Source organism: Macaca thibetana, chromosome 6 (genome assembly GCF_024542745.1).
Source record: "Macaca thibetana thibetana isolate TM-01 chromosome 6, ASM2454274v1, whole genome shotgun sequence".
NCBI classification, from domain to species: domain Eukaryota; kingdom Metazoa; phylum Chordata; class Mammalia; order Primates; family Cercopithecidae; genus Macaca; species Macaca thibetana.
Window position 1 is genome coordinate 41528228 of NC_065583.1, and position 12380 is coordinate 41540607.

A 12380-nucleotide genomic window follows, 5' to 3' on the forward strand; every position below is an offset into this window, starting at 1 on the left:
TACTAAACTTAAAATATAAAGCTTGCTGCAGAGCAAAGACCCAACTGCTAATTCCCTCCCTACCCCCAAGTGCTCTAAAGGTGGCCCTCAGAAAACACGTTGGCCAGGAAGTCATCGGCCCCAGAGGGGACAAGAAGTGTGAATGTAGTAGGCAGAGCTGACTTGGGCCTCTTTTCAGGAGTGAGAATCCACCCTAAGCCATCATCAAGCTTTGGGGACATCAAGCACAAGTTGCAAAGGCTGGAAAGAGTTTCTTCTCTGCCAAAGAAAACATGCAAACATTTCCTTTGGTGACACAGGACTATATACCCACATATTGAGAGACACACACCTGTGGTTTTAGGAGGCTCCTGAGGTCCACCCTGCCAGCCGTACTGTGGGTATCCTTGGTAGGGGTACCCTTGAGGAGGTGGGTAGGGTCCCCCCATAGGTCCTGGACCCATTGGTTGTGGTGGATAAGGTGGGTATGGGGCCGTTGGACCAGGGCCCGGATATGGTGGAGGGTTCCCTTGGTTCATCGGGGACCTGTAAAGTGCACCTAAGAGACAAAAAGAATGAAAATTATTTGCATTTAACTGTGGAAATCATCAGGAATAAAATTCTAACCCATAAGATCATTTACAAAATACCTTCAAGCTATATCAAGCCTTGTGCAAATCTCTAGCTCTGCTCATTTTGTTTCCTTCTCACCATCACTACAATTGGCAATTATTTTATATATTTATTTGCTTTTTGTCTATTTCCTCCACTAGACTGTAGGCTGTGACAGTAGACATCAAGTAAGTTTTAGATTACCACCATGTCCCTAGGGCACTGCACAGTACCTGGTACAAGGCAGTCCCTAAATAAATGTGTTAAATGAATAACAAGATATTTTAAATCCTCTGAAATGTCCATAAATGTGATTGGAGAGCTTTAAGAAAGTGTTCTAACAGCACTAACTATGAGTCACATCAGTGGATGCTGATCCACTACTAGAAGCCCTCCAATCAACAGGGTTGGGCCACAGTGGGGACTTCTAACAAGCAGCACCGGCAGCAATGACCAACCAAAGTTTGTAACCATCACCATTGCTCTGGGGATTGGGGTGATCTGGTTGTTCTCCCCAGACCTGCTGCTCTAAGCAGTTGGACAGCACTGTCTATAGAGAATGCTAAGCGTCTCCTCTGCCCGTCCAGGCCCCTAAGACTCTGGGGGGCTCACCAGGAACACTTATTTGTGTTTACAGGACCCTGTCCTCCGTGGTTTGCTTCTGTGAGGGAAGCCATGCTTCCCAGCCCCCAAGCCTGTTAATCATTCTCTTGATTGGGCTTGAAGTTCTCAGGGCCAGCATCTTGTTTCTGTTATCTCTTCAAGCTCCACAGTGGTGGTGACTTTCAGATTAAAAACAAACAAATGGCCAGGTGTGGTGGCTCATGCCTGTAATCCCAGCACTTTGGGAGGCTGAGGCGGGTGGATCATGTTGAGATTGAAACCATCCTGGCTAACATGGTGAAACCCCATCTCTACTAAAAATACAAAAAATTAGCCGGGCATGGTGGCACATGCCTGTAGTCCTAGCTACTCAGGAGGCTGAGGCAGGAGAATCGCTTGAACTTGGGAGGTAGAGGTTGCAATGAGCTGAGATTGCGCCACTGCACTCCAGCCTGGGCAACAAAGCGAGACTCTGTCTCAAAAACAAACAAACAAACAATTACTGGGGAATGCAAAGTATAAACTCTAAGAATGTCTCACTTAAACAACATGATATCATCTGTCATACTGCTGCTTTGTGCTGTTACCCATATCTTACATCAATAGTTAACTTTTTACCTATTTGGGCGTCTTCTATCCCCAACCAAATAGTAGGGAAGAGTCTCAGATTCAAAATGTAATAATTTCACTATTATTTTCCATAACAGGCAATCAATAAATTCCTAAGTGACTTTATTATATAAAGGACAGAATAGTCATAAATAGTCTAAGTTCCCTAAAATATCTGGATTACAGTAGCAGTGGACTTTGCTGGTTGCCCACACAACATCCATATTCTCCCCTCCTAACAGTAGTCAGGTTTCCAGGTAGATCTCTGCCCATTCTTCCTGTAGTTCATGTGCTTCAGGGAAAGCTCATCCCATCCAGCTCCAGGGTGAACCCAGTCTATCTAAACCAATCAGGGTCACTCTCTCCACTTTTTCATCATGATTGATTCAAGGAATTCAGGACTTAACCCAGATGCAAATGGCACTCCCTGGCCACTGGGACTGGTTCTGAAGTGGTTCAATCAGTAAAAAGCTCGGACTCTTAACACACTCCCACCAAACCTTGCCTTCCCCTGTACAAAGGTATACACAAAGTCTAGGAAAGATAAGGCCTACAAAATTACTGAGAGCAAATCTGCAGCCCTGAGAAGGAGCCAGCTTTAAGTGGGCCACTCAGAAAGGCAGAGCAGAAAAAAGGAAAGAAATGGCATTCCGGATGACTTTATAACAACTCATAAATCAAAGACTAAAGCCTGGCCTAACCTAAACTACCTCTACAGAACTTCCAGTCCTGGAAACCGATGGTAAGGTAAGGTAATGAACCCTTCTGGGTGACATTCACAAATATACATTTATTAAGTGCTTTCTTGACACTGGACTAAGTAGTGAGGTATAGAGCTCAATATGCCTCAAACCCTACCCTTGGGCAACTGGTTGAAACAAACATAAGGACAATGATTTTTAGAAAACGTGGTAAACAGACTGCTGGGTAGGAGTAGGGGCTTAAACCTAGTAGAAGGAGGTGCTGATGGAGAGAGTGTCATTTGAAGGAGTGTGATTATAAATTGAAACTCTATGTTATGGGATCAAATGGCTTGAGGGTCTCTATTTCAACCATATCTGTATCATCTCCCATTTTTGACACCACCTTATTTTTCCAGGGCCTGAAAGGGACTCAGAAAAAAAGGAGAATTCTTTTCCTTTTCTGCTCTCTGGTCTGCAACTGGCAACACACCCTGACCTAGGAACCCGAATGCAAAGGCTCATGGTGATTAACACTACAATTATCATACAAATTTGGATAAAAGCAAATGCATTTTTTTTCCTGTCTCCTACCAGGAAGGCTGTAGAAAGCCTAGTGAGCCCTGGTTAACACAGAAATCAGTCTCATCAATCACCATATGGCCATTCCATTATTTATTTTTAAATCACACAAGTACAATACAGTTATCCTAACTACTTCTGTCCTGAAATTCAGTGTATGTAACCTAACTTCATTAAAACTGCAGTTTAACGTAATCAGTTCAACAAGATCATGTAGATCATTCTTACTCTAGCAAAGTCGGGACCTATATTTCTTTGAAGATATTGTTCATCTAAAAACAATGGGCAATGAGGAGAAAAAAGAACAGAGTATAGAACTACTACAACTTCAGACCTCAATGTCTCATGACTTATCTTGATCTATCTGTTTGCATTATCCTGTGCAGTTCTCTCCCTGAGAACCTCAAAGCTCTCTTCCAAGTGTATGTGTCCTCCTCACTTACCCCCTCATCATGTTTCTCTCTCATTTTTGGTATGTATCTTTCTCCATCTGCTTGAGGAAAAAAAAATGTAAGGTCTAGAAGGGAAAAATCCCATGAGTTATTCACAGAGGCATTTATACAAAGGATAAACCACAAAGGTGCTCCAGCTACCATGACCTCCTTCCACACATATACTTTTTCCCTTTGTTCCCAATATAGACAGTCACCTTGGAAGAATAAAAATCTGGATCTATTTTCAGTTTCCTCTAAACAAGAAAAAAATCCCAGTGAGAGAACAGCAAAAGTCACAGAAAGAGCATCTGTGCTGGATGACAGATCCTAGAGCTGGCATTTGAAAAACAGGACTTCATCCAGTGGGAATCCATTGTTCCCAAGCTGGTAAAGAAGCAAAGCAAAGCAAAAAAGATTACCTAACACTGACACAGTATAGTACAAACCACTTTACATAAGCAAAACACAAAAGAGCTTTAAATTTAAGGTACTGAACTTTGTAACATGACTGCTTTCCCTTATAAATTTGGTCAGGTAAAATATAAACCCTACTCTAGTGAAGTGTTTCACTACAGATCAAATGCAAACAGTGTAAACTGTAGCATTAAAGACAAATCAGAGCTCTAAAAGGGACAGCTCAAAGAGTGCTGCAGTCAAGATCCATTAATAGACTGCACTGAACACTGCTATCCCACGATCTCATTCAAGACATACTCAGAGTCACGGGATTAGCAGTCATTCAACCACACAATGAGAAGGGCAGAAACTATTCTTTGGGAAAGTGGTCAATGGAAATAAGACCTCATCAAAGTAGAGATGCAGGAAAAAAAACACAATATTTTTCAATGTTGTTATTTTTTTAATTACAAGACACCTGCTAGACGGACTGGCACTAACTCTGCAGACAGTAAAGTGGAAAATTTTCCTCTGGAAAACTTAACAGTCCCAATGGAAAAAAAAAAAGATAGATACTAATAATTGGGGGGACACCAAAGAAATGACTCGCCAATTACTCCACAGTAAAGCCTATGCACACTGCACTTCTAATGGACTATTTACTGCCTCGTACATAAATGAATGGACAAAGATTATCAGACATTGGAGGAAGGCCTCCAACATAAAAAATAGATCAAAACAAAACAGAGGAAGGAAAAAAACAACCTAAATGTCCCAGGAAAGAAAATGTCCAAGAAAAAACCAAGGTTTTTTTTTTTTTTGCAGTTGTTTTAAATTTATGCTTTTGAAGTATGATGTAATACTGTGTAAGAAAAATTTAAAAGCTATATATTCAGCATGTCTCAACTTTCTTTAAAATAAATATGAAAAACAGATCAATAGAGCAGAATAAAGAGTCCTAAAACACATCCATACAGTACAGTCTTCTAATTTAACAGACAGGCACCACTGTAATTCAGAAAAGAAAAGGTAGTCTTTCCAATAAATAGTGCTGGATTAATTGGATATCCTTGTGTTGGGAGAAATGACCCTTGATCTCCATGCTCATACATAAAAAAATCCACAATATATCACAGAAAAAAAATCACAGCATATCACAGACTTATACAAAAGCTAAACTAATCAAGCTTTTGGAAGAAAGTATACCAAATATTCATGACTTTTGCAGTATTTATGTTATGACCCAGAAGCTCTATTCTTAGATATATATATATAGAAGTGAAACAAGTGTGTAAGTCCACCAAAAGACTTACACAAGAATGTTCAAAGCAGCTTTATTTATAATAGTCCCAAACAGAAAGCTATCCAAATGTTAATCAACAGCAGAACAGATAAATTATTACATATTTATGCAGTAGAAAGTGACCCCAAAACAATAAATAAAAGAACTATTATTACATGAAACAACATGGATGAATCCCAGACACAATGGGTGAGCAAAAGAAGACAGACTCAACAGACTTCAACAATACTCTACTTAGTCTGTTTTGTGTTGCTATAAAGGACTGAGGCTGGGTAATTTATAAATAAAAGAGGTTTATTTTGGCTCATGGTTCTGCTGACTGTACAAGAAGCATAGTGCTGGCATCTGTATCTGGTGAGGCTCTCAGGTAGCTTACAGTCATGGTGGAAGACAAAGGGTGAAGCAGGCACATCACATGATGAGAGTGGGGGGAGGTCCCAGACTCTTTTAAACAACCAGATCTCACTTGACTAATAGAGTGAGAACTCACTCATTAGCATAAAGAGGACACCAAGCCATTCATGAAGGATACACCCCCATGACCCAAACACCTCCCACCAACCCACCTCCAAAATTGGGGATCACATCCCAACATGAGATCTGGAGAGGACAAATATCCAAACCATATTATTCTGTTTCATTTATATGAGGTACAAGAAGAGCCAAAACAAATCTGTGGATACTGAAAAGAAAGATACCAAAATAAATCTATGAATACTGAGGAGAAGATACAAGAGAACCTTCAGGAATGATGGAAACGTTCTGTATCTGGAACTGAGTCATGTTTACATGAATACATATGAACGTATTGAGTTGTACATTAACATTTTCAAACTTTATTGTAAGTTGTACAGTAACAGCAGACAGATATTTTGCTAGAAAAAAATATTTATTGTGGTTTTCCTTGGGTGCTGGAATTGTGGGCAATTTTTGTTACTTATACTCATCTGTATTTCTGAAAATTTCAAGAGAACCTATAGAGTCAGAAAAAAGATTAAGTTTTCTTAGTGCTTTCAGATATATATCCATTCTGCCTGCCATTTTTTAATAGCTAGAATGCCACTTTAGCTGGGCTCAGTGGCTCATGGTTATAATGCCAGTGACTTGAGAGGCTGAGGCAGGGGAATCACTTGAGACCAAGAGTTCAAGACTAGCCTGGGTAGGGTAACATAGTGAAACCCTCTCCCCCCACAAAAAAATTAGCAAGCTGTGGTGGTATACATAGTCCTAGCTGCTCGTGAGGCTGAGGTGGGAGGATCACTTCAGTCCAGGAGTCTGAGCTGCAGTGAGCTATGATCATGACACTACACTCTAGTCTGGGCAACAGAACAAGACCCTGTCTCTAAAAAAAAAAAGTTAAAATTAACAAATATTTTTTTAAATGCTGCTTTAAACCTCCTATTCACTTCTGATATACTAATTTGCCTTCTCATTACTTACCTTCTTCTTGTTAACAATCTACTCAAAATCTGCTCTTCACTGCTTTTTAAGGTGATTTTTGTAGTTGCAATTTTTTTTTTTTTTCCCCACAAGACACTTTGGTTCTCTAAGGTCTTCAAATGTTTTCTTTCTGCTTCAAACCAAAAAGTCACTTGGTTGGGTACCAGACTTGGGGTAAAAATAACAAATTATTTTGGTTACATACAGACTTCTCTATCTTGGAACCCTTCTTATTATCAAAGCCTAAAGCCATGCTTATCCTTATGTCCTTCAATTTATCTTTCTTGGTAACTCATAAAATTAAAGTTTAAAAACATGAGAGCAGGGCCAGGCACCATGGTTCACACTGGTAATCCTGGCACTTTGGGAGATCAAGGCAGGTGGATTGCTTGAGCCTAGGAGTTTTGAGACCAGTGTGGGCAACATAGTGAGAACCTGTCTCTACAAAAAATAGGAAAATTAGCTGGGTGTGGTGGTGTACATCTGTAGTCCCAGCTACTTGGGGGAGGATGAAGTGGGGGAATCACTTGAGCCTGGGAGATTGAGGCTGAGGTGAGCCGTGATCATACCACGACACTTAAGCCTGGGAGACGGTGCAAGACCTTATCTCAAAAACAAAACAAAACAAACAAACAAAAACTATGAGAGCAGATCTTACCCTAGAGACCTCAGTGTCTTTTTTTTTTTTTTTTTTTTTTTTTTAACTCCCCATTAGCTGTTTTTTTTAACAAGACCTTTGTAAATAGATCACTTTACATTCTAAGTCCCTCAATAGGTCTTGACTCTCACATCTATAATTTTGGGTGCGGTTTGTTCAGGTAAAACAAACAAACAAAAAAAAGTTTTAGAATTACTGAGCTGTCTGTTTGTTTGTTTATTTTTTGAGACAGAGTTTCACTTTGTCACCCAGGCTGGAGTGCAGTGGCGCGATCTCGGCTCACTAAAACCTCCGCCTTCCGGGTTCAAGCGATTCTCCTTCTTCAGCCTCCAGAGCAGCTGGGATTACAGGTGTGCACCACCATGCCTGGCTAATTTTTGTAGTTTTAGTAGAGACGGGGTTTCACCATGTTGGCCAGGCTGGTCTTGAACTCCTGACCTCAGGTGATCCACCTACCTCAGCCTCCCAAAGTGCTGGGATTACAGGTGTGAGCCACCACGCCTGGCCTAGAATTACTGAGTTTTATGCTGCCGTATCATCTCTGGTTTAGAGTTTTCATCAAATTTTGGCGTTGACGTGTTAGTTTATTCCATTCACACAGCCATTTGTTCATCCATAAATACTTATGGGAGCATCAACTATTACCCAGTATTACTGGGTTCCAGGCGCTGTTGAGATAATGGTAAGCAAGAGACAGTTCCTATTCAGGGTATGACAGAGACAGACAATAACACCAGCAATTACAAAACCAAGCTAAGATAGAGGAAGCAGAGTGTACTGTAAGCTCAAAGTGGAGACAACTAATTACTCAGGGAAGTCAGAGAACGATTTTAGGAGAAGTGATGATCACATGACTAAGCATAAACAGAAATTCGTATTACTCCAAATTTCATACTCTGCAGAGGCAACAATCTGTGCGATGTTTCAGAGAAAAAGCAGAGCACATTTGAGGAACTGACTAGGTTTTTATGCCTGAAGCACACTTCATAGGATGAGGCCAATGGGTCAGCTCATAAACAGCCTTGCTAAGAGCAGACTTCTAGGATTGCTGCATCTTCCTTTTCTATCGTTATTCTTTATTTCTTTTAAAAGGATTCATGTAACTTTATGTTTGTTTGTTGAATACTATTGACAAACTTAATAATTCACTTATTTCATGATGTTTATTAAGTACCTACTACATATCAGGTCTAGAGCTGGGGATAAGAGGTAAAGAACTATAGCTGGCTTGCTCCTCTCCTTCAGTACTGCTATTAATAAAAATAAAATTATCATTTCAATTTGTCTGCTATTGCATCAGACGGAATATGCTGGAAGTTTTCCAAATTTTAAGGATATGGTGAAGGTAGTTTGACAGAATAGACAAAACTTACTTTGGGAGGTCCAGAAGGCGTTTACCTCAAAGTGCTATACAATTTACTAAAACTGAAGTACAAGTAGAAGCCCAAATGACTCCCCAATTGGGAGAGTCATACTACACATACTTGTGAATGTACAGTAAGCAGAGGTAAGAAATGATGGTCTCAAATCTTAAACCCAAGGCCAAAGTCACAAGAATAAGCATTCCAGAACTGTAGGCCTTCTCCTAGGAAGAACTTGCTCCTGATATGGACACTTTAACACAGGAGCCCCAGGGGGATAGCAATAGCAGGGATTTATATTTTTAAAGATGGTAGCAGTGCTCCCAGTAACAGTGCAACACCAGGAGACCACTGATAGTTAGCATAACATAGACAAGATATTTCTTTTTATGACTTGCTCAGCATTTTAAACACATTTGCTAGGTATTGTCATTTCCTAAACTGCTCTTCTTTTAGGGACAGACTAGAGGAAGACAACCTGCAGTATTACTCCATTATTGTCCAAATACTGATTCTGGCCTCAACCTCCCAAATATTATTGGCCATCCCCTACCTCATTCACTATCTCTTGTTTGTCACAGAGTTTTACCAGGCCCTGAGCTATTCTCATATAGTCAATGAATGAATAAGTATTAGAACGTATCTTTTATATCAACATTTTGGCTGTGGCTTCAGAATAGCCCCTCTATGGAGTACAAAATGACACACAGCTCAGATATGGGACCTTTCGCCGAACAAGGGCATCAAAGTGCACATGGAAGGCAAAAACTAACAATGGATCATCTATCTCTGATAGATAGATGGCCTAGTGTGATGAAAAGGTTCAGAGACTATCTTATTTTCCTCTCTCACAAAAAATATCTGATATAAAAACCACACACTGCTTTTATAACTGAGTTCATATAAAGCTAAAAATCTACAAACTATTTAGTAACATGGTTTGCTAATGCCATTCAGATAATTGTTTTAAGCCACTATCCCCAACATTAAGATAACACAAAGATGTAAGTATTCTCAACTTGTCCTGATAGATTAGGAACAGCAAATTCTGAAAAGTCATACCATACCTACATTAATTATCCATAGTTCAGAATTATTAGAAAATATGACTACAGTCAGTCTTGTCTCCCTCCAATATTAAAGTTGGTAGGTACATTTTAGCATTCTTCCAGACTTAGAGACTTTCTGAGGGAATCCAGAGAAGTTCACTTCAACAGAGGATAACATATCATCTGCTAAAACCTTTTTTCATAAAGCTTTCTGTAAAGAACCTCTGGTTGGATTCAGGGCTTGGTGCTCTGTAAAATATAACATATATAAACAGCCCTGGGAAAAAATACATTACTACCTAAAAATATCAACAACTAAAATGACCTACCCTTAGCCACCAGGTATTGGTGTCCCATTCCTCCCTAATGTTTAGAGGGGACAGCCTTTCTTTTTATAGAGGGTCTATCCTTTTTTCTTATAAACTTTTTAATAAAGACATATTTTTAAGTAAAACCCCAAATAAATAAATAAAAACACCCTATCCTTTGAACAAGCAATTCTACCTTTAGGAATTTATCTTACAGATATATACTAGTGCCAGCCAGTATGCAAAAACAAAAAACAAAAAAAAAAAAAACCAACTTTATACACATGCATATATATTAAATATAATGTTCATCAATATGGGAATGGTTAAATAAACCATGGTATTTCCAATCCATGGAACTGCTGCTATACGACCCTTCAGAAGAATAAGTTAGAACTACCTGTGCTGATATGAAAAAGTACCAACATGGTGGGAAAAAAGCAAATTGAAACACAGTGCATTCTATTACCCCATTTGGATTTAAAAATAAACTTCTATTTCTAAACCTGAATAGATCACACAGTTACACTAATGAATACAATTATTGATTAAACTGTACATTTATATTATACATACTTTTTTATACATATGTTATATTTAACAATGAAAGTTAAAACCCTTGCTAATTATCTTTAGGTAAAGTCATCATGTATGGTCCTCCGCAAAAGCCAGAGGACTGCCTAGATGCAGCACTCCCCTCTGCATTCAGCTTATGGAAGGGTCCCCACAGGTGAGCCTCAGTCCCTTGTCTAATGGATCCTGGCGTTGTCAGCAAACCCTGATTATAATACCTTCCCCACATTGCTGGGACCTCCATATGGGAGAGAAGTACATCTAGCCTCACCCAACCACTCAGTTCAGGGACTCTGGTCAGTACCCCACCAACACTGCTATCTGAAAGCCAGTGGAGAAATGAAGGTTGGCTTCTCCTCAGAAAAATAGGGTAGGGATCTCTGAATTACATCTAGTCACTGGGACATATATGATAGCATTATAATTGGAACTTCAAATAGTCAACCCTCAAAGTGAGAATGGAGAGAAAATGGGGCCCAGCAAGAGAGAGGCTCAAAAGAGAGGGCAGCATTGAACAGAAGGGAAAGGAAAAGGAAAGAAAGCCGTTAACACAGAAAGTGACTTGGGGAATTGAAAGGAGAGGTTAGGGCATGGAGAGAGAGAAAAGGGAAAAACTCCGCCCCCTGCCAAGTTGAGAGGACACACTAGAAAGGGACAGGTCCATCCCTCCCAACAAGCCTGATAAGGCCACTTCCCAGGCCAGGTCCCCTGCCAGCCCGGCCCCTGAAAGACAGGCTCTGCCCGCCTCCTCCCAGAGCATTAGATTAGGCTTTGTGGGAAAGTTGGAATCTTGATGGTTTAGAAAGAGGCCCCTACAGCTTAATGTGCTGGCAATTTAACTAAGCGCTCCTGGTTCCTGATGAAATACCAAGCCAGCCCGGCTTTTCTCCATCATGAAAGCGCGCTCTCCTGACCCTCTGAGGGAGCAGCAGCTCAGTCAGCACTGCGGGGTGGCTCTTAATGGACAACAGTGAATTTCACATCAAACCAGGAAGTATCACTTGTACCTATCATGTGCTGCACCCTAAGAGACCATACAACCCAGGGCAGCTCACCCTCCCCCTTTCTTCTGTTTTCATAGGATTCTTAAAGGAATAGGCTTTACAGACAACGAAGATAGGAGAAAAAAAAATTCTAGATGATAGCTTCAGTTTCTATCATTAGCAACATCCACAAACAGTTCTCTACATGTGAAAGGAACTCAAAGTAGTTTGGGTTATTGATTAGTTTAAAAAAAAAAAAAATAGCATCCCTCCTGCCCCCCAAGAAACATTTGAGTTTCCCAGGAGCATCTGAGTTTTCTAAGAGCACACTGGCACAGAAAGAACAATGTAACACAGCATCAATGAAGCCACACCCCTGGCAGAGGGCCTAGAATTTAACATAGTATCCAGCCTCACCACCACTCAGACCTTTTTTTGGCAAACTTCAGATCAAAACATCAGTGGTTTCATATTGCATTTACCTCTTGTTACCTCCTAGATTCTTCATTCTGTGGCCTTCCTAGTATCATAGAGCTACACAAGTTTTAGGAGAAAGACAGGATTGAAGGGGCCCTCTCTGAGGGCCTGCCTATTCCAAACCATCCTACCACCCATCTACTGCTGCCTGAAAAACTCACTATTAGTGAGTCATATCTTTGGGTAAAGGCCGTATTGCCCCAAGTGGGATATGTGCAACTTGGGGAACATGGACAAACAACTTCAATAGTTTATACCTTCTATTTGTGACAGGTGATATAGTAGTTATCAGTTTAAGGCAATGATATTGTTTCCCTTTTAAACAAATTTTAA

The 12380-nt window shown here is 40.2% G+C and overlaps 1 protein-coding gene across 3 annotated transcripts in view; it reads right to left on the bottom strand.

The window, feature by feature from the left end:
• CYSTM1 (cysteine rich transmembrane module containing 1) overlaps nt 1–12380 on the bottom strand; it is a 440735-nt gene that overhangs the window by 46429 nt on the left and 381926 nt on the right. For all 3 annotated transcript variants that reach the window (XM_050795098.1, XM_050795097.1, XM_050795096.1), the window contains one exon: nt 332–538. In XM_050795098.1, the coding sequence (XP_050651055.1) occupies nt 332–518 (187 nt within the window). In that variant the 5' untranslated portion in view covers nt 519–538. The remainder of the gene's footprint in view (nt 1–331; nt 539–12380) is intronic.